General features: G+C 42.5%; 1 protein-coding gene across 1 annotated transcript in view; it reads left to right on the forward strand.

Annotated features, from left to right (window-relative positions):
- Positions 1–1,163: 1,163 nt before the first annotated feature.
- Positions 1,164–21,889, forward strand: part of MAP4K5 (mitogen-activated protein kinase kinase kinase kinase 5) — a 97,471-nt gene continuing 76,745 nt past the window's right edge. The window contains exon 1 of the mRNA XM_075844031.1: positions 1,164–1,557. Coding sequence (XP_075700146.1) covers positions 1,447–1,557 — 111 coding nt within the window. The 5' untranslated portion in view covers positions 1,164–1,446. The remainder of the gene's footprint in view (positions 1,558–21,889) is intronic.

Here is a 21,889-nt window from a genome sequence, read left to right on the forward strand (position 1 = left end):
AATGTATATAAGTGTCCTGCATATAATGTATATAAGTGTCCTGCATATAATGTATATAAGTGTCCTGCATATAATGTATATAAGTGTCCTGCATATAATGTATATAAGTGTCCTGCATATAATGTATATAAGTGTCCTGCATATAATGTATATAAGTGTCCTGCATATAATGTATATAAGTGTCCTGCATATAATGTATATAAGTGTCCCGCATATAATGTATATAAGTGTCCTGCATATAATGTATATAAGTGTCCTGCATATAATGTATATAAGTGTCCCGCATATAATGTATATAAGTGTCCCACATATAATGTATATAAGTGTCCAGCATATAATGTATATAAGTGTCCTGCATATAATGTATATAAGTGTCCTGCATATAATGTATATAAGTGTCCCGCATATAATGTATATAAGTGTCCTGCATATAATGTATATAAGTGTCCTGCATATAATGTATATAAGTGTCCTGCATATAATGTATATAAGTGTCCTGCATATAATGTATATAAGTGTCCTGCATATAATGTATATAAGTGTCCTGCATATAATGTATATAAGTGTCCTGCACTTCTTTTGACGAGGCTGTAATTTTACGCGTCGTCCCTGCGTAAAATGACAGGTCATCGGCACAGTACATCGGCAAACCCATTGAAAGCAATGGGCAGATGTTTTCCGACGTATTGGAGCCGTCTTTTCAGGCGTATTTCGAGGCGTAAAATGCCTCCATTACGCCTGAAAATAGGTCATCTGAACCCAGCCTAACTGTGAGGGGGCACTAAGGAGGCATTATTACTGTGGGGCATTTATTACTGTGAGGGGGCACTAAGGAGGCATTATTACTGTGGGGCATTTATTACTGTGAGGGGGCACTAAGGAGGCATTATTACTGTGGAGGCATTATTACTGTGAGGTAGATATAAGGGGATATTAATACTGAGGGGGCACTAAGGAGGCATTATTACTGTGAGGTAGATATAAGGGGATATTAATACTGTGAGGGGGCACTAAGGAGGCATTATTACTGTAAATATTGTATTTTGGTATTAAAAAAGGGGCCCCACAGACATAACTTTGCTTGGGGCCCCATTAATGCCAAATCCGCCCCTGGGATTAGGTGACCCCCGGGATTGTGTTGGTGAGGTGAAGGCCTGTCTCCCGGCTGTGGGTGTCATGGTAACCCGTGGTGAGGCGGCGGCGGCGGGTTAGGCCCCGGGGGTAGGCGGTCTCTCGCGTCTCTCCTCCCCTGTGTCCGGGCGGTACAAGCCGCAGCTCCTCAGTCTGTGTATCGGCTGCTCAGCTTCCCTCATTTCGCCTCGTTGTCTGTGCTCTCCCCCAGAACATGGCACCGTGCCTGGCCTCCCCCAGCGCCCACCTCCACAGTGTAACCCCGGAGCACTGAGTCCCCGGCCTCCCTCCGACACTGAGTACTACAGCCCCAGCATGGAGTCCTCCCTGAGCCGGCCCAGCGCCGACATCCTCCGCAAGAACCCGCAGCAAGACTTCGAGCTCATCCAGAGGGTCGGCAGCGGCACTTATGGGGACGTGTACAAGGTGAGACACCCTCTATGTATGATCTGTATTCTGTACTGCACCAAGCAGCCTCCACAACTACTACATCAGTGCTCTGCAACTACAGGGTCTCCACAGTAATCACACTACAACTCCCAGCATGGCCTGACAGCCGCAGAGAGCTGCTGGGAGTTGTAGTATTACAACACCTGGAGAGCCATAAATCTAAAGTTCAGTAATCATCTAATATGGCTGCATAGACCAATATATAATATGTATATACCTACCTCGTAATATGGCATAAAGATGTGATTGGTGGCGGTCTTAGTTCAGGCCTACTCTTATTGGCTGGAATGGAGGGGACCCTGTGTGACCTGGTACTACTAATACTTTGTTCCCGTATCGCCACGCTATGTTATATGGAAATCAAAATCCCCCCCCCCCCAGTGACCCCATAAGGAGACAAATGAGGACGGGGATGATAATAGAAAGATGCATCTTGTTTCAATTCCAGCCTCTGATGGATGATTCATTGCCGCGTAAGGGCCCTTTAAGGGTATATTCACACGTGCAGGTTTTTTTTATGCAGTTTTTCTTTAAGCCAAAACCCAGAGTAAATACATATAAGAGAATAAATAGTATCTCTCCTCTATACTTTCTTTCCCTTCATGATCCATAACTGGTTTTGGCTGCAAAGACCGCATTAAAAAAAAAAAAAAACCCGAACAAAACCTGCAAGTGTGAATACACCCTAAATATTCGGGACTTGCATTATGAACGTTTAGTTATTATTCCTGATTTCGTTGAATTGCTCCATCTGCAAGCAGAAGTGATCCATGATCGCTGCATGAAATCAATAGACTCCATGTGGTTGCCTGTAAACTGACTAGGGATATGATGGGAGTTGTAGTTTCCCAGCAGTTGGAGACCACTGGTCTATGGTGCGGTTATAGCAGTGTCATAAAACAGCCTGTAGTCTGAGTGGCGGGGTGGGGGCCCTGCAGATACTTTCAGCATGAACGGTTTGTCTAATGAAAGGGTATCAGGCCCCGAACTTCCAGTCCGGAGATGCTATTCACTGCCTGATATTTCTTGTATCTCTGCTGCTGGGTTGGAATTCACAGGCCTGACAAACACTTGCACGTTCTCCAGCACCTGAAGAGTTAAAAACTTGTTGGACGTGTCTAGGAGAAAGCGATGTACACTGCACACTCAGGCCTGATTCACACGAGCGCTGCACTTGAAGATCAGGTATAAGATACCGCGGCGTAACATGGGAACCATATGATGTATAATAAAAGAGACTGGCTGCTATTATCCCATGACGCCCCCATAACTTGCACTCTTGACTCGTGATTGCAGAGGAGAAGAGTGGCTGCCACACACCTCTGATGCCACTTTTCTCCCATGAAACACTAAAACTGGACAGGTAAAACTCCAACCTGTCAGATCCACGTTTCCGACAACGTACGAGTATCCAGATTATTACGTCTTGATCTATTATAAACACTCCTGACATAATGGGACCTGTATCTGCCAGTGACATCATTCACACTATAGATCAATGATCGCCACAATCTGAGGCTCTCCAGCTGTTTCACAACTACAACTCCCAGCATGCCTGGATAGCCTGTAGGTGCCAGGGCATGTTGGGAGTTTTAGTTTTGCAGCAGCTGCATGTTGGAGACCATTGCTATAGCACCTGCTTAGACTGCACTGGCAAGGTAGAAAACCTTGGCATTCTGGAATCTGGGAAAGCTGAGTGGTAACCTGTGTGGGAGCTGTAATGGGGACTTTATTAGTTGTTGCACAGCCTGTCCAGAAAACATTCCCATTTGTTACCTTTCTCCGACCTCTATTTGTTATACAGAGGATCCACTATTGTATATTGTTAATCACTTGTGTATATTAAAATGTTATTTGGGATACATTGGACTTCATTCACACGGACAACACACCGATATGAATGGGCACTATGTAATGCTTAACTTCTCCTGTGGCGGCGCTGCAGGGAAATTGAACACAGGCCTAATTCAGACGACCGTAGTATACGTCCGTGTGACGGCTGGTAAAACGGCCGTCACACGAACGCATGTTTTTCAATGGGGCCGATCACACAATGGACCGTGTGAAGGGTCTGTTGAAAGATTGAACATGTCCTATTTTGTTCCATTTTTACGGATCCCTCCATAGACTCAAGTCTACGGGATCCGCGAAAACGGGACCGGCACGGGTGCAACTTGAACGTAAAGAACTGACGTTTTTCAGGTGCGAGCTTGCGCTCGGTCGTCTTAATTCGGCCTTACTGCCAGGTCTCCCCACAGATCACCGCTGATCACGGGGTGGGGTGTCCCGGTAGGATTACACTTTGTGATCTGTTTATTGTCTAGAGATCCTTCTAAAAAGTAGAGATTGTCCAAAGCGGAGAACCCCTTTAAGGATATCTATAGCTGACCTCCTGGTGCGTGTTTTCACTGTTGATTACAATTCTTGGTCAGTAATTGGTCACTCTTCATGCAAATGATCGATCACCGACAGATAATCTTTCCAAGTTTTGATCGATCTTGGTGACATTATTATGCAAGTACTTGGCCACAAGGGCACAAATCCTTGTCCTTTTATACCGCTACAAAAAACGTATCCGAGCGTCTATTTTGATGTCAATATTGTTTGTTTTTGCTCCGCATCTGTTCTGTATGTACGTATTTTGCAGCCATATTACATCCGTATTTCACGGTTCGGAGAAAAAAAAACGGAAGGAGGGAAAATTGACAACAACTTGCCCTAACCCACAGGGAAGAACCTTTTTACCCTTCATTCCTTTTACTTACTCCGTGTTATGAATCGGTGACGCAATTGTAGCCGTGTGAATTAACCACGTCATTTCCCTCACACATTAACCCAATGGTGCCCATTTTAATCTTTATAGTAAGTGATCCCATCAAGTACCTCGGTCACAGTTGTAATGGGCAGCACTGGGTTAATGTGTGAGGTACATGATGGGTTAATTACTTTTAATGTGAGGCATATAGAGGTAATTTCATAACACCATGTACCTCACATTAATAAGGGACTTCATCATTTCCCTCACATAATGGCAGCGTTGGGGTTAATGTGGGTCACATTAACCCCAATGTTCCTCAATGCCGGCTGCAAAAAATACTAGTGCCCTAATTTCAAGCTTTTTCTCTGCTCTAATACCTGCCTCGGACTGGTCTGTCACTGTCATGGTCCCCTCCCTCACATTCTCAGATTATCTTTGGTGGCAGTAGAGAAAGGAGGGAGGAGCGGGGCTGTCAGAGAGGGAAGAGAACATTGCGGGCGCTGTACGGTGCGTGTGCGCCATGTTCTCTTCCGTTATTTTAATACTAAGCTGTTCGGCCACACAGCTTAGTATCAAAATACATAAATTGACAGTATTGAACCGATTGCCCCCGCACAGCATTGAAATGGTATTGAAACTTCGAGGCATCGTGTGTCCCTAGTCATGGTAGCGAACTCATGGAGTGTCCTGAATCTCGGGACGGTCCGTCACAGTAGTAATTAGCTTCTCAACCTCCATGATGTGTGGCATGCTGGTGAAAATATGTCCACCAAGATGTCACCTGCCAATGGATCTGAAAAAGCTGATCTCGTACAGACCCATAGACTAGAATGGGCAAGACAGAGCTGCAAAAATTTACTGTGATAGGACCTGCCCTGAGATTTGCGAATGGGGCAAAAAAAAACAAAACTGATGTGTGCCTATAGAAATGAATGGGTCAATGTCCTATCCGTTAAAAAAAACAACGCTAAAGAAATTAAGTGATGTGTGCATGAGCCCTGACCGATCCCAATTTTTACATGTCTGCAGTGATGGATGAAATGAAAAAATTATTTCCCTAAAATGTAAAAGATAAATCACAGCACCGACGGAAAAAGAGAGTGAGCCGTATATTGTGTGGCCAGTGCTTTAAGTTTCCACACTTCCTAGCAACTTCTATGCAGCGTTCACAGTGTACGTGTGGCAACCGATCCATTGAAAACGGGGACACTCGCGATATTGGGGAGGTTTTCTCTGCTGGACCTAGAACAGAGGTGCCATGGCAATCATTGACAGATCTCTGATGGGGTACATGTACTTCATTAGGCCTGGCAGGTCACACTGAATTTTACATTTTGTCGAGCTTTGTATGTGGCGCTTGTGTTTCTTGAAGGTATAAACAGTAAGAAGAGTGTGCCCATGGGTATTGTGCTGGAATTGGGTGATTAGTCGTTGGCTCGGGATATACGACTACCTGCTGTGCATGTTTATGATAGTTTTGGCTCCTAACAAACGCCGCTCGGAGTACTCGTAATGCATCGTACCCGACATCGGCAGCAGACGACAATAGCTAAGTATTAGATGTCAACTATATCAGACTTCTATTATCACGGCGTTCCAGCTGTGGCAAAACTACAATCACCAGTATTCTCTAGCAGCTGATTTCTGCCTGGACCTGCTGGGAGTTGTAGTTTTGCAGTTGGAGACCACTGATATACCCTATAGTAGGCTGTACTTCAGCATCAGTGATTACTAATTAAAAGGAAGTATTACGAATCTCAGTTATGTCGCAGGTTTTCGCCATTTGTGGGCAAAAAAATAATAAAAAAAAATTACACAAAACTGGGAAGTATAAATACAGCTTTATATAGCTGTACTGCGCCATGTGCTTCTAAAGCGACGCTTCGGTTTTAGTAAACGTACCTGGTGACCTCCTCTACACTTATTGTACCGCAGATTACTGGGCAGCGCTTCTCGGACTACCCGATTAGCACTGTCTTCGGTAGTCTGAGAAGCTCTTGCATTGGCCAGTACTGCTCCCAAAAAGTTTATACAATTGGCTAATATACTTTGTGTTTCAATTACTCACCATTTTCATTATCCATGTTTGCTGTCAATGAATGAAAACATTATTCCTGAACAGACTGAATACTTCTCACAGCTGAGTGTTTGCTTCAGTTATATCCAGTCTAGACAATCCCCTGTGGACTAAACAGTTTGGACTTCACTGATAGTTTATTGCCATTTATCAGTGAAGATAAAAATCTACCAGGGCAGGAGAGATTTGTGCTTTGTGTTGAATTTACAAAGGATTGTATAGACTGAAAACAGCGGTGACGAACTGTCAGCTGTAAGAAGTTAAAGAGGATCTGTCACTAGTTTATTAGTTCCCTATCTCCTAACTAATCTCATAGGCGCTATCATGCTGATAATCTGTAAAGTTATGAGCATTTTTCTAGATATGCTAATGTGGCTGTAATAGCCAAATAAGAGGTGACTCCTTTCACTCTGGGCGGTGTAATGTTTTCTGTCTGACGCTGTCCAATCGGCATCACAGCTTCTCCCCCCTTCCCTGCCAAGCAGCACAGCGTGATCATATAGTATACGGCTTCCATTCCCGACTGTTTATTCAACGGACGATATCTCCGGTTGTTTGGGCATTACTAAACTAGTGGCAGGTCCTCTTTAAAGTTGTTCAGCCCCTAGTTGCAAACATGCATGTTTCATTCACTGACAGCAAGATTTAGAAAACCATTGAAGAATTGTAACGCACAGATCTTAAACAGTGAAGAATTAATAAATATGGCTACAGAATGGTGGAGGATGGACTTAGAAATGGTTTTCTTTGCACCCCCCACGAGTTATCTTTAAACATTTTTTTTTCCGTTGTGGGAAAAATTATACAACCGCAAACAATCAGAAATCTTCTGTTCTCTTATCTATTTAGGATTTATAGTAAATCTGCAGGGTTATCTGAGTTCTTAAAATTGATGGCCTGTCCTTAGGATAGGCCATCAATATTAGATCGGTAGGATCTCACGGTCCGAATCCCCACTGGGGGGGGGGGGGTCGCGGCGCTTGTTCGAGCTCCACAGCCTCTTCATTGTTTACATGGTTCTCCTCTCCGTTCGTACTTGTCTGCATTGCTCAATTGAATGGCACAGCGGTGCAATACCTACAAATGTAACGGATGCAAGTACTAACGAGGAGAACTAGGTAAGAAACACTGTCCCTTTGCACATCTGATCGATGAGGTGCCCATTAATCTAATATTGATGGCCTATTCTAAGGATAGGCCATCAACTTTAATAACCCCTTTAAAGGGTTTTCCCATCTTGAACATATATGGCATATCCACAAATGCCTAAATGTTTTATAGGTGCGGGTTCCCCCTCTGAGACCCGCACCTATCTCTGGATCGGGGGCACTCTGGCCCCATCCTACCTTGTCTGGCTCCCACTACTCCCCGGCCACCGTCTGACGAGGTGGTCGGGAGTATGGAAACAGCAGAGATTGCTGAGCTACGTTGTTTCCATGACTCGAGAGCTACAAAAAGTATCTCACGTGCTACGCTGTTTCCGTAACTCCCAACCACTTCTATAGCCGTTACCGACACGGTGTAGCTCATTTGTCTCCGTACACGCGACCACCTTGTCTGACAGTGGCCGGGTGGCAGTGGGAGCTGGATGGGGTTAGGGGGCCCCCATTCTAGAGTTAGATGGATATACCATACATGTCCAAGATGGGAAAACCCCCTTAAAAGCCTTTTTACATGTTAAATTTAGGAAATCTGTCCGTGTAAAAGCAACCCTAAGGCCCATTCATATAGGCTAATGATCACGTGTACGAGCATCCATTAATATGCGCTGTTGTCCATAGGGATCATTTGTGTTCCCCCTGTAAATGGATGTGCTGGTCCTTTACATGAATACAGAATGTTCTAGAATGGTAGGTGCGTATGTCCAGTATATAATGGAATATCGGGAACAGGATTTTGGCAGAAATTGTAGTTCTCAGAGGAAGTTGTGTTTTTTTTTGTTTGTTTTTTTTGTCTTCTAGCAAATTAATTTCTGAACGAATCACAATTCCTGGTCATTTCCTCTCCGGTGCACCACTGCCTGCGCGAGGGATAAAGGATATTCTGTGGGAGCAATGCCCGATCATTGGAAAGTGGCAAGTCTCACAAGTACTTAGATGTCTAATATACAGCGGTCCAGGTACAATGATATATGGATATGTCATAGATCTATATGAGACGATCACATTGGTGAAGTCTCTGATCTGGGAATGACCGATTCCTGTAAAACACACAAACCCGTTTGAGGAATCTTCTGCTGATGCGTATTGCCCTTTGCTCAGATTATTTTCAGGACCAGAAATCTCTAGGCAGCGCCAAAGGGGTTAATGGGCGATATAGAGACCTTTTATTCTGGGGATCACCGATTCACCAATGAGATCTTTCAGAAGTTTCAGCACCAGACTTTTAAATCCATATTGGTTATTCAGACTTCAATCCCCTCCATGCCACTCATAGCCTTCTACTCCACCTGCGTAAGTGTCAGTCTTCACTGAAGCTTTAATATTCTGTTCATCAACAATAGTGCTTTAGTTCCTCTCGTGTAGGGGAATTCTGCAGGGTAAAAATAGGAAGATCAATATTTATTTAAGTGAAACATGCGATTATTACCTGTAAGCAAGGCAGCACCCTACAATCGGGACTTTTGGAATAGCACTTTAAATGCTCTATTCACTTATCATTTTTGCTTTATGTTCGGTGTAAGGTACCGCCACATATACCAAATATATCCGTAAGGCCCCGTCTAGCGGACAGATGGCCAAAATTTCCTTTTGGTAACCACCGGACTGCTGTGCGTCAGCGTTCCTGATTTTTATATACATATATTTTTCATATATAAACTTTATAGGAAAACATAGTCCGCATTCCTACACAGAGGCAACCAGAAAAGAAATATATATATGGCATGGTATGCTGTCTTTTTTTTATATTTTTTTTTGGACCCTATGCGTGACTTCTGCCTTTACGGTGGTACACGTTTTGAAATCTTCCTGATAGATATAGATTATATATAATATATATTTATACCTTGCATGGAAGGCAATAACATGAACATTGGAAGTGAGTATTATCTGGTACAGGACGTCTGCCTTTTAGGCCTCATGCACACGGCCGTGCCCGTAATCACGGGTCCGCAATTACAGAGTGTTTTTTACGGTCATGTGCATGGGGCCTTACAGGTCTTGCAATCCGTGTTTATCAAGATTTCGACATCTCAGAGAAGATTAAAGTGACTTTCTAACTACTATAGTTCAGTCCTGCGTCTGAACGCTCCTGCTTTGTGTCTGCGCTGGTGTGAGCGGAAGATCCACCGGCCAATAAACAAATACTTTCCTGCAGCAAGGAGAGAAAATGCAGAAAGCAGATGTGAGGAAGCCTTGGAAAACTGCTCCGCGGCTGACGCGTTTCTTGGCACCCCGATCCCACTTATTATTTTTGGCGTTGTCAAACAAGTTTGGTTTGATAATTACACAAGGGAAAAGGAGCCGTGCCCAGCCACCCTCCCTTTAACCCATTCACGTTTCAGCTTTTCCGATCCTTCCACGCGTGCCCCCCTCTGCCAGGGATACCACAGCTGGCTTCTGTCAGATAGGGGGTTCTAAATTCAAGGTGAATCCCTATTTTTCCAGACGTTGGATATGTTCTGAATTCCTGCTTGGAAACCAGGGGAATGAACGTTCTAATATGGGTGAGATGATCTCAGGGGGGAAACCATCTGCAAAAGAGATTGAATTGAAAGCCGCACAGAATAAAAATTCGGCAGTGTGTGAAGTCTCAAGTTCAAGTCTCGTCCAAATTACTGGTATTGTATTGCGCAGCGGATCTTCCGTCCCCTAATCTGGATTGAAAATCGGTGGCATTTTCTACCCGTGTGGACTTCACCTTAGGCTACATTCACACGAGCGTGTCAGATTTACAAGCGTAGAAACCCCGCGTGTAAATCTGGTCAGTGTGTGTTGCGTCATGCATTAGTGTGCTTTGCGAGTGGCATGCGTTTTTCACGCACCCACAAAGCACTTCATCTTTTTTTAAACATTTTTTATGGAATTGATGTGCAAATTTACCTTTTAGATAAACCTTCCCTCCACGTTCTGCCCAACATTCTCCACAGCGTTTGCACCGGATGTCCTCTTAAGCTGTTCAGGTCGATGAGGCCAATGGGTACTGAAAGAGTTGACCTAAATAGGGGTTCATAATCCTCCAGACGTTGTTGGGGCCAACCTCCCCAACCATACGTGCTGCTGGTGTTAACCTGAACAAGGTGCCCCGTTTTTCTCTGGACAACACATCTGCGAAAGAGTTGTTAACCCCAGGAACGTGTTGCACCCTGAAGTTATTATTCCACCTCAGGCCCCCTACCACCCACGGCTTGACTACAGGTAAACTGCCCACCTACAACTGTGATCGCAGTTTTACAACCCCCCCCCCCCTCTCATCTGTTTGCCCACCTTTCCTACAGCCATAACCTCCTCTGTTATAGTGGGCACGATATGATCAAAGACCGCAGAGCTGAAGATGTTACACTACAGAAGATCCGCACAGTAGTGGTGGCGTTAAATGGTTTGGTGCCAAAAATGTGTGCAATCTTATCTACTTGGCATGACCTCGTTTCTTCGGCACAATTGTTTTGTGTTCAATGACCTACTTGGCTGTCCCCCGTAAGGTGACGTTTTCTGCTAAGGGTTAAAGGGATTGTGCAGGATTAGTAAAACATGGCTGCTTACTTCCAAAAACAGCTCCGCGCCTGTCTACGGGTTGTGTGTGGAATTGTAGCTCAGCCCTATTCACAAAGTTTTTGGCCTATTGGATACTAGTTTACTGTGTTTTGTCCATCCCTGGTTTATGATTATAGCTATTATTATAGCAAGTTATTTGAGTGAATCCCTGCGTAAGATGTAGAATAGTCGCCACAACTTTCTGGGGCCGCTTATCTCATTTATAACCAAATGCTAGGCGTTGTCGTACTGTCTGTCAGTCATCGTACAGGTTGGATTGTTGCAAATCCGCACGTAATACGTATTCTGTCCACCTGGCCTAAAAGTTGACCACTTTCTACTAAAATTTGCTAAACGTTCTGAACATAGAGTCCTAAAACGTCCTGAATGTTGTTTATTTACTCTCCGGGCCATGTCCGCAAATGAAGAAATATACCTCCCTATACAAAAAGTAATAGCGCAGTGTACAGTGTATACATCTTAGACCACTATGTGTGCAGGCGCTAAACTATAAGGCCAAGTTCAGACTTGTGGTGTAGATTCCGCACCACAAATCTTCAGCAAAGTAAAATACGTGTGGATGAGGTGTTCAAAACCCCATCCGCATGTAGCAAAAAAACAAAAAACACGTAGCATTGAGGTAGTGTAGCAGATTTTCCTGATTCGCAGCACTTCAATTATGCCGTGAATTTCTACCGCTGATTTCACCCCTTCAATGTATGGAATAAATCCGCAGCACAATCCGCAGATCTTGGTGCAGAATGACCGCAGATTTCTTCCGCTACGTGTGGACATTCTATACTTTTACTTTTCATGTGTGGTGCGTGCGCAGTACAGGCCGCGTGACTAAGCTCCTGTATATTACGGATGTGAGGGGATATAGTGATCAGTGCTCTATTACATCACATTGTTTACATGGGGCGTATCCCTTCTTAACACCTTCATGACCAGATAAAGTTTTTCGTTTTTGTCTCTCTGCCTTTCAACAGTCATAACTTTCTTCTTTTTTTTTTTTATTGACCTGGCTATATGAGGCCTTGTTTTATGTGGGAGAAATTGTATTTTTATTTTTTTCCCTGCACCATTTGGGGGTTCAATAAATTGACAGTGTAATTTGTCATTTATTTTTGCAAAGTGAATATACGAAAGTGATTTTTTTTTTTTCGGTATTGTTTTTGTTTATTTTTTTTATCCCCTTCACAAGTCAAGCTGAATTACCTGTTACATTATTTCTTCAGGTTATTACGGTCGGGTAGATACCTAATATGTATAGGTTTTCTAGTTTTTATGTAATGTATGGGCAATAAAATATATTTTATGCTAAATAATGACTTTTTTGGGACTTTATTTTTTTATTTTGTTTTTGATCCCTTGAAAGGATAACTTTTTATTTTTTACTTCTAATGTATTCACATACTCCGTCCTGTATACTAATAATACATTGTATGGTGTCACTATGTGTTAGTGTGCCCTAACAGCAGGTATACTATACAGACAGCCCTGGGGTCCTTTCTAGGTCCCCAGGGATGACTACAGAGGGTTCCGCCAGTCTCCGGGTTTTCAATGATGCGATTGAAGAGGGCAGTCGCCCAAAATCATGCCACAGTGACGGACAGCGGCAATCAAAGGGTTAAACAGCTGAGAACAGAGTTCTCTGCGATCCCAGCTGTATTGACTAGACTTCTCTAAGTTCAGAAGCCGTTAGTTACAGATCCTGCTGAGAGAATGAGGCTCATAAGCTTTTTCTACAGCGACGCCAAAAGACGTCGCTGCAGACTAAGGACCCGCACTGCCTGCCGGGTAGGCGGTCGTTAAGGGGTTAAATGTGGAAATATTTCACTTTGATGCGTCTTCCTGAATGTTTTACTTTCATGCTTTAGTTACAATACCATTTAGGACCTGTTCATATCAGCGTTTGGTTTCCGTTCATCGGTTCCGTTCAACCTTTCCATCGGAGGAACCATTAAACGGGAATTATAGCTTCCGGTTGCATTACCATTGATTTCAATGGTAATGCTTTCGTTGCAGTTGCTTTCCGTTTGTTTCCATTTTTTATTTTCACGGAAACAATAGCTTGGTAGACTGTTATTATTTTTCCGTGAATAAACTGAAACTGTTCGGAACGGAGACCAACTGAAACCAACTGCAATGGAAGCATTGAAATCCCATCCCATGAAATCAATGGTAATGCAAACGGAAGCTATAGTTTCCATTCATTGGTTGCTCCAATGGAAAGGTTGAACGGAAACCAAATGCTGATGTGAATAGGCCCTTACTAAAAGCGTGTGTTCTTCATAGTGTGGTTTGTTCAGTTCAATTAGGTTCTTTGTATAATTTATAATGGACGGGTCCATGCACTTGATCTGTTTATTTTGGCTTCTGTTCTTTGCATATGGCGAGCTGAACAACAAGTGTATTCATGTTTAACCTGCAAATGTGTTCTCTCATATTTCATCATATGTTTCTGGTAAAATTACATTTGGGGGAGAAATTATGAAACTTTCAATAAAATTTGTCAACGACTTGCCTGTATACTCTGCCTCATCACGGTAAACACATATAAACGTAACGCAGTCCGTATTACGACCCGACCGCGGATCTAATGACCCGAACTAAGACAATTACAGATCCCTTAATACTCTTAGTTCTGGTCACTAGACCCATAGTCGGGTCAGGACTTGTGGCCATAATACGGATGCTAAAATACAGTCTGAGCGGCAAGTCTTAATCTATAATTTATTTTAATTACATAGTATATTGTCCTGCAGGGATGTCCAGAGGAAGCTGCCTAGTATTGAGAATATTCATGGAGTCCTCCACTGCCTTTCACTAAGCCATGACATTGATTTTCAGGCTAGGGATGCACAACATCTTGTAACTACCACCACTATTCTCCGGTTTACTATTGTGACATAGACGCCGTGCAATGTTTGTATATATTTGGTTGTATACAACCATTAGGTCATGAATTGTGGTAGGGGGCACAGCGTGGCCTTTTAAACCCAATCATAGAGAACAAGAGCAAATCTACAGAGTCGAGAGTCCCATTATTATGATCACCTCCTACGTTAGACGTCGGCAGCGCGCAGCCCATGTAGGAAGTGATGTGTCCTGGCTTGGTGGGTATATAAGAGGTGCGGTCGGCTGTCCGATCACATATCACTCGTTGTTGTCATGGGTATAAGGGGCGATTTATCAGAGTTGCTATAAGGGATGATTATTGGCTTTCGGGCCACAGGTGTCGGTATTTCTCACACAGCGCAGTTTGTGAACTGTTCGCGTGCTGCTGGGGTGACCGTGTATCGTGAGTGGACAAATGGCAGCATTGGGAATAACCGACGTGGAAACAGCGGAGCACCACGTGCCATTTATGTGAGAGGTGAACGTTGTCTATGAAGGTGCGCGAGGGCCGAACGACACGCTACAGTGGAACCGCTCACCGTGAATATCAACCAGGGGGCGACCAGACATGTCTAACACAACAGTTCAGGGAACCCGACTGCGTATGGGGCTCCGAAGCTGACAGATGGTCATTGCTCCTATGTAACAAAAGGTGCATCGGGAAAAAAGGCTTCAATTTGCACGGCAGTTTCGGTATTTGACCACCGATGATTGGCACAGGTTGTCTTCCCTGATCAGTCACGTTTTTTCTGCTTCATCGAACGGATGGACATTGGCGCGTCAGGCGAGAAACATCCGAGAACAAACACCCTGCAACCATTGCTGGAAGAACACAAGCTGGTGGCGGCAGCGTTATGGTCTGGGGATTCTTTCATGGCATTCTCTGGGCCACTCATCCATGTGGAAGCCTCTGAACCAATTTGGGTATGAATCCATCGCTGCAGATCACGTGCCCCCCCCACTTTCTATGTAGCACACCATGTTACTATGTTAACAAAAAAAGAGACTAAATACTTTTGTTTCAATTACTCCATTTTTTCAAGATCTCTGCTTGCTGTTGGTGAATACAAGCAGTAATGTTTACCGTACATCCAAAGGCTGAAAACTTGAGATAAACCACCTCGACTCTATATTGATACAATTTACCAGCCCTGATACAATGTAGCAAACTATCAACACGGGAGAGAGATGTGTGCAGCAAACTAGTTTACTAAATCCGCCGCGGAACTATTCCTGCCGACCTCAGGAAGACTCCTCGCTCCAATTGACATCAATGGGAGGTTCGGGTGGAATCCACCAGACGATCAAGCAGGATGCTTCTTTTTCCTGCAGGCTGAAATAATCAGCTAGTGGGAAAATGAAGCGTCCGACTCCTACTGAAATTAATCGGAGGCGGAATTTTGCAGTGGGATCCGCTGCAAAATCCCTACGTTTGAGCATACTGAACTGAAGGCCTAGTTCAAATAGAGTTTTTTTTTTTTTTTTGTTTTAATCAAATGCAAAAACAATCGACCCGAATGGCGCATCCTTTTTTTTTATTTTTATTTTTTCTGCCTTTCTGACTCCCATTAATTTCAATGGACGTTTAGAGGCAGCAACTGTGCCAATATAGGGCATGACGTGGTGTGTGTTTTTTTTTTTTTTGTGTTCCTGCGAGCAGTCAAAAATTGTTAGGGTAAGAAAACGCCTTTTACCTCCCATTGAAATGAATGGCAAGAGATTTGGGGTGTGTTTTGGCGCTGTTTACGCATCAAAATCGGCACCTATAAACGCTGTGTAAACTGGGCCGTAGGTATTCAATCACTGAATGCAAAATCAGAAATCCCCTTTTATACTGCGACCTGAGACACGGGATATGGCATGTAATCTCAATGCCAGTCCACACCTGAGCCGTTTTTAGACAGACTGGTTGCTAGGGATACACTGCATAACAACCGCAGTCGCTAAATTGAGGTTTTCAGGCAACACATGCCTAGTAACCAGTCTGTCCCAGATTACTCGGGTCTTCAGTACAAAGCAGAAGTGTCACCAGCTCTAGATGGAGCAGACTTGCCTCATATGCAGGTGGAGCAGTACTCGTCATTCTTCTGATCCTGAGATTCCTTTATTTCACAACGTCGGTGATGTCAGATTTTTCTTTTTTGCCTTCTGTTGCTTTGGCTTGAGCTCCCGTGAACATGTTCATTATGGTTTGTGTGGTGAAGGACGACACAGACCACGTTTCCTGGTGCAGACACCTGTTTCCAAAATATAGTTCTTTCAAGTGCCTATGAACACGCTTCAAAAAGTGCGGAAAATATCATTATACATCGTCTTTATGCATTGGAGCTTGAAGAAAGTGACGCATAAAGTTTCGGGTTTCCCAGTTTGAATTTAGCTTTGATTTTCTTTTCTGCGCCGGAAATACGAAGCACGGATTGTGATTGTTATGGGCACCACGGCCATTCTTGTTCGCGGGTTTTTCATGTATAAAAAAAAAAGTGATGCTGATGCCATTTGGCACCAGAATCGTAGTCTGTGCAGCCGCCGAACGACCAGTAATTGTATATACGTAATAATTTCTATATACAGTCTGCATAATTTTAGGTTCTTGTGTGGAATAATACCTTAGGCGAGTAAGGTTATGTTCACACCTTTCTGCGGCTTTTTGACGAAAAGATAATCGGAAAAAGATGTAAAAACTGATCCCATTGACTCCAGTTTTATAAAATTTATCAGTTTTTGCCTATTTTCGTGGCGCACATTGGTTATGATGAACAAGCAAATGTTGCTTCACCGAATAAGTATTTGTGACCACAGCTATAGGGTCCATTAGTGTCTGGTATTGCAGCTAAGCCTCATAGAGAAGACTGGGGTTGAGATGCAATATCAGACACAACCCATGGATAAGAGTGGCGCTGTTTCTGGAAAGAAAATATCTCATTATGGGATGTTCATTTGTAAAGAATAGGTTTGTTGAAACCACTAGGCGGAGTTCACACGTTGCAAATTTTGCAATGGGTGAGATCCGCGTCAAATCAACCACAAAATCTGCGACGTGTGAACTCCGCCTAATGAGTTCAGAAAAGCATAAAATCTTCTTTTACCTACAGCCGTGTTCATCCCTGCAGGGACGCTGCATTTTGTTCACTGGCAACCCTTCCCATTTTTACCCGATAGATAGATAGATAGATAGATCTCTAATATATGAGAGAGCGAGAGTGTTTCTATGGATGCCATACTACATATCTGAGCTTGTGCGGAACAGTGTTCATGACACCCTATTATGTATTCCACGTTTTAGTATGTATACGCATCAAGCCTCACTTCACTTATATGATGAATTAAATATGCAAGATTGGCTACGACTGCAAAATTTTTCCGTAAGATGTGGGATAAATAGTGATCCCTGTAAGAACGGCAGCACTAGATTGTTTCGAGGACTTGGTCCAATCTCATCAATCGTTCAGGATATTGAATAATAGCGAAGCTACGGCTATGGTGCACAAAAATCCTATTAATGTCTGGTGCACAGACTAGCTTGGTTTCCTTAGGGCCCCCCTAAACCCAAGCAATCGGCAATGCCTTAAAGGGGTTTTCCCATCAGACATTTATGACGTATTCACAGGATATGTCATAAATGTCCGATAGATGCGGGTCAAATGTCAGATAGATGCGGGTCCCCCCTAAACCCTGTTCTACGTTTTTGTGCTCACGCTGCCTCACGGCCACTTACTGATTACATGGTCGGGAGTTACGGAATCAGCGTAGCATGTGAGCTACTCGGCTTGCTAATTTATGGTTGGAGTTCACACACTTCGGTCCCAACGCACAGAGCGGTAGAACGGGGTATAGGGGGCCCCGTTCTAGAGATAGGTGCGGGTCCCTGTGGTGTGACCCGCATCTATCTGACATTTATGACATATCCTGTAGATATGTCATATGTGTCTCTTATGGGAAAACCACTTTAATCTCCTCTCCTCCCCCCCCAGGGAGATTCTCCTGCCGTCTATGAATGTTAGAAGTGAAGAAATGTCAATTTTCATTAGCGAAGATGTCGTTTTTTGAGAAGCAACGCGGTTGTGACACGTCGTCCGTGAGATTTTATGGAAATCCTTCCTGGTTGGTTTTACAGAAGGGAATTGTATTTGTCCCAGTAGAGTTCTCTGTAGGGTTTTCTGTAAGATAATGTTGTATAAGCGTTACTACTATATTGTGGCTCTACAGAAATCCATTGTATGTGACTATTGTTATATTATATTTAATGGGGTTCACCAGTATTGTGTAGAATAAGGTTAATAATGGAAAGTTCTGCAACTTCCTAATCTAGTTAGTGTTTCAATTCCTCACCATGTTCAATATCTTTGCTTGTAGTCCTTATTAGGCCTGTAAGGCTGGGTTCACACAACCTATTTTCATGCGTAAACGAGGCGTATTATGCCTCGTTTTACGTCTGAAAATAGGGCTACAATACGTCGGCAAACATCTGCCCATTCATTGTCGTCGTTTGACAGCTGTCAAACGACGACGCGTAAAAATACAGCCTCGTCAAATGAAGTGCGGGACACTTATATACATTATATGCAGGACACTTCTATACATTATATGCGGGACACTTATATACATTATATGCGGGACACTTATATACATTATATGCGGGACACTTCTATACATTATATGCGGGACACTTATATACATTATATGCGGGACACTTATATACATTATATGCGGGACACTTATATACATTATATGCGGGACACTTATATACATTATATGCGGGACACTTATATACATTATATGCGGGACACTTATATACATTATATGCGGGACACTTATATACATTATATGCGGGACACTTATATACATTATATGCGGGACACTTATATACATTATATGCGGGACACTTATATACATTATATGCGGGACACTTATATACATTATATGCGGGACACTTATATACATTATATGCGGGACACTTATATACATTATATGCGGGACACTTATATACATTATATGCGGGACACTTATATACATTATATGCGGGACACTTATATACATTATATGCGGGACACTTATATACATTATATGCGGGACACTTATATACATTATATGCGGGACACTTATATACATTATATGCGGGACACTTATATACATTATATGCGGGACACTTATATACATTATATGCGGGACACTTATATACATTATATGCGGGACACTTATATACATTATATGCGGGACACTTATATACATTATATGCGGGACACTTATATACATTATATGCGGGACACTTATATACATTATATGCGGGACACTTATATACATTATATGCGGGACACTTATATACATTATATGCGGGACACTTATATACATTATATGCGGGACACTTATATACATTATATGCGGGACACTTATATACATTATATGCGGGACACTTATATACATTATATGCGGGACACTTATATACATTATATGCGGGACACTTATATACATTATATGCGGGACACTTATATACATTATATGCGGGACACTTATATACATTATATGCGGGACACTTATATACATTATATGCGGGACACTTATATACATTATATGCGGGACACTTATATACATTATATGCGGGACACTTATATACATTATATGCGGGACACTTATATACATTATATGCGGGACACTTATATACATTATATGCGGGACACTTATATACATTATATGCGGGACACTTATATACATTATATGCGGGACACTTATATACATTATATGCGGGACACTTATATACATTATATGCGGGACACTTCTTTCAGACGTAATTTGAGCCGTTCTTCATTGAGGTCAATGAAGAGCAGCTCAAGATTTATGGCTGTCAGAGAAGCCTCGCAAAATGTGAGGAGGAGCATTTACGTCTGAAACGAGGCAGCTGTTTTCTCCTGAAAAGAGTCTGTCTTTTCAGACGTAAAAGGCACTTCTCGTGTGCACATACCCTAAGATTCCCTTCACTATTTAGATCTGTTTGCTACGGTGTATCCTGTATACAGCAGGCAATCCTCTGAGAACTAAACACATCAACAGACAAACTTTTCCTGTGTTCCGGCTTTCGCTACATTGCGGACCAATTCACTTCTATTACGGTTCAATCTTTTTTGACTGTATGAGATGTAATTATACTCACTGTCATACTGTCATACAATACTGTAATATAGCAAAAAAGCATAGAAAACGTAAAAATTTCAAACAGACGAGCATTTCACATGGTCTATTAGGAACTCATGCAGCATGTAACAAAGCTCTCAATAAGTATGTCTTTAATGCATATGCTATGCTCAAAATACATCTCCATCATCCATATTAACAACCTCTATTTAATAACATAGTAGTCATATATCAATGAAGGTTATTGGGAAGTGCAGTTTAAATTATTTCTCCATGCGTTCCAAATTTCCGAAAAGGAATGGAAAGAATTTGAGCTATATGCCGTTATCCTTTCATATAAATGTGTTAATGGCAGAAATCACCTCCTCAATCGGGGGAATAGATGTAGATTTCCAATACCTGGTCACTACAATTTTCGCTATGATCATTCTTTTACAAATCAGAACTCTAAATCTCGGAGGTATGAAATGAAGATCTAGAAATAAGAGGGCTAATTGAGGTGATCCAACAATGGAGCTATTAATAAGACCTGAGATGAGGATGAAGATCGACCGCTAATAACCCTGTATACATGGACATGGCCACAAAATATGAAGCAATGTACCTCTGTGACCGCATCCCCTCCATCACAGGTAGGAAGAGTTCGGATATATTTTACTCAAGCGGTCCAGGGTGTAATACCTTCTCCGTATATTTTTCATTGCAGATTCGTAGTGCGAGCTACAGCTTAGCGATTTATTTACCCATCGAAAAGCTTTGGGCCAGGCCCCATTCTCAAAGGTAATACCAAAGTCCCTCTCCCATTCCCTGAATGGGTATGATTTAACAAATAGGCACTGACCCTTAATAAGTTTGTATATAGGTTTTAAGCCTTTTTGTTGGTTAGAAAACCATTGAAATACGGAACTATTACAAAAGAACTTCTCACGTCTCTGAGTTGCTAGAAAATGTTTGATCTGTAGATATTTATATCTATCCGCCTCCGTTAAATGCAGCAGAGAATTTTTCAAAAGACATGATCTGAGAATCCTCCCAAAGTTTAGAGATATCAGAAATACATTTTTTGAATCCAGTGTTTGATATTCAAATTGGGAATCGCCATAGCTAATAATTCTGTGGGATAATTGGTTATATCTAAAGTGGCATTAGAATGAGAATACTCATGAAATTTCGTCCAAAGGTGGATCGAAGCTTTAGTCAATGGAGAAACGCATGGAGAAATAGGCAACTTCCAACAGGAGGCCAACAACAACGTTTTTTAAATTCAAGGGGTGTGCCCCATCATTTTCAATCTGTACCCAGTGTTTATGGGTATCCATTCGCCACCACGAAAATAATGGAGATACTAATGAAGCCATATAATAATGGTACGTTTCGGGCACCCCTACTCCCCCCTGCTTTCCTCTTTAGTTAGCAATATGTAGGAAGGCCTAGGTTTGCGCCCAGCCCATATACATTTTTATATATTTCTTTGTATGGAGGTAAAAAATGACCTAGGAACCAAGATAGGAAGGGTACGAAATAAGTACAAAAGCTTACGGAGCCGCATCATTTTAAAAGATGCTATCCGTCCAATCCATGAAATCTCAAGTTTAGTAATCCTCTGTGTCTCTAATTGAATATTATTTAACATTGGTACATAGTTGCGTTTATACAGATGTTTATGGGATTAAGTCAAGACAACACCTAGGGAATTAATACATTCTGATTGCCAATCAAAAGGGAATTTTTCTTTTCAAGAAAAAAAGCAAA

Source organism: Rhinoderma darwinii, chromosome 12 (genome assembly GCF_050947455.1).
Source record: "Rhinoderma darwinii isolate aRhiDar2 chromosome 12, aRhiDar2.hap1, whole genome shotgun sequence".
NCBI lineage: Eukaryota > Metazoa > Chordata > Amphibia > Anura > Rhinodermatidae > Rhinoderma > Rhinoderma darwinii.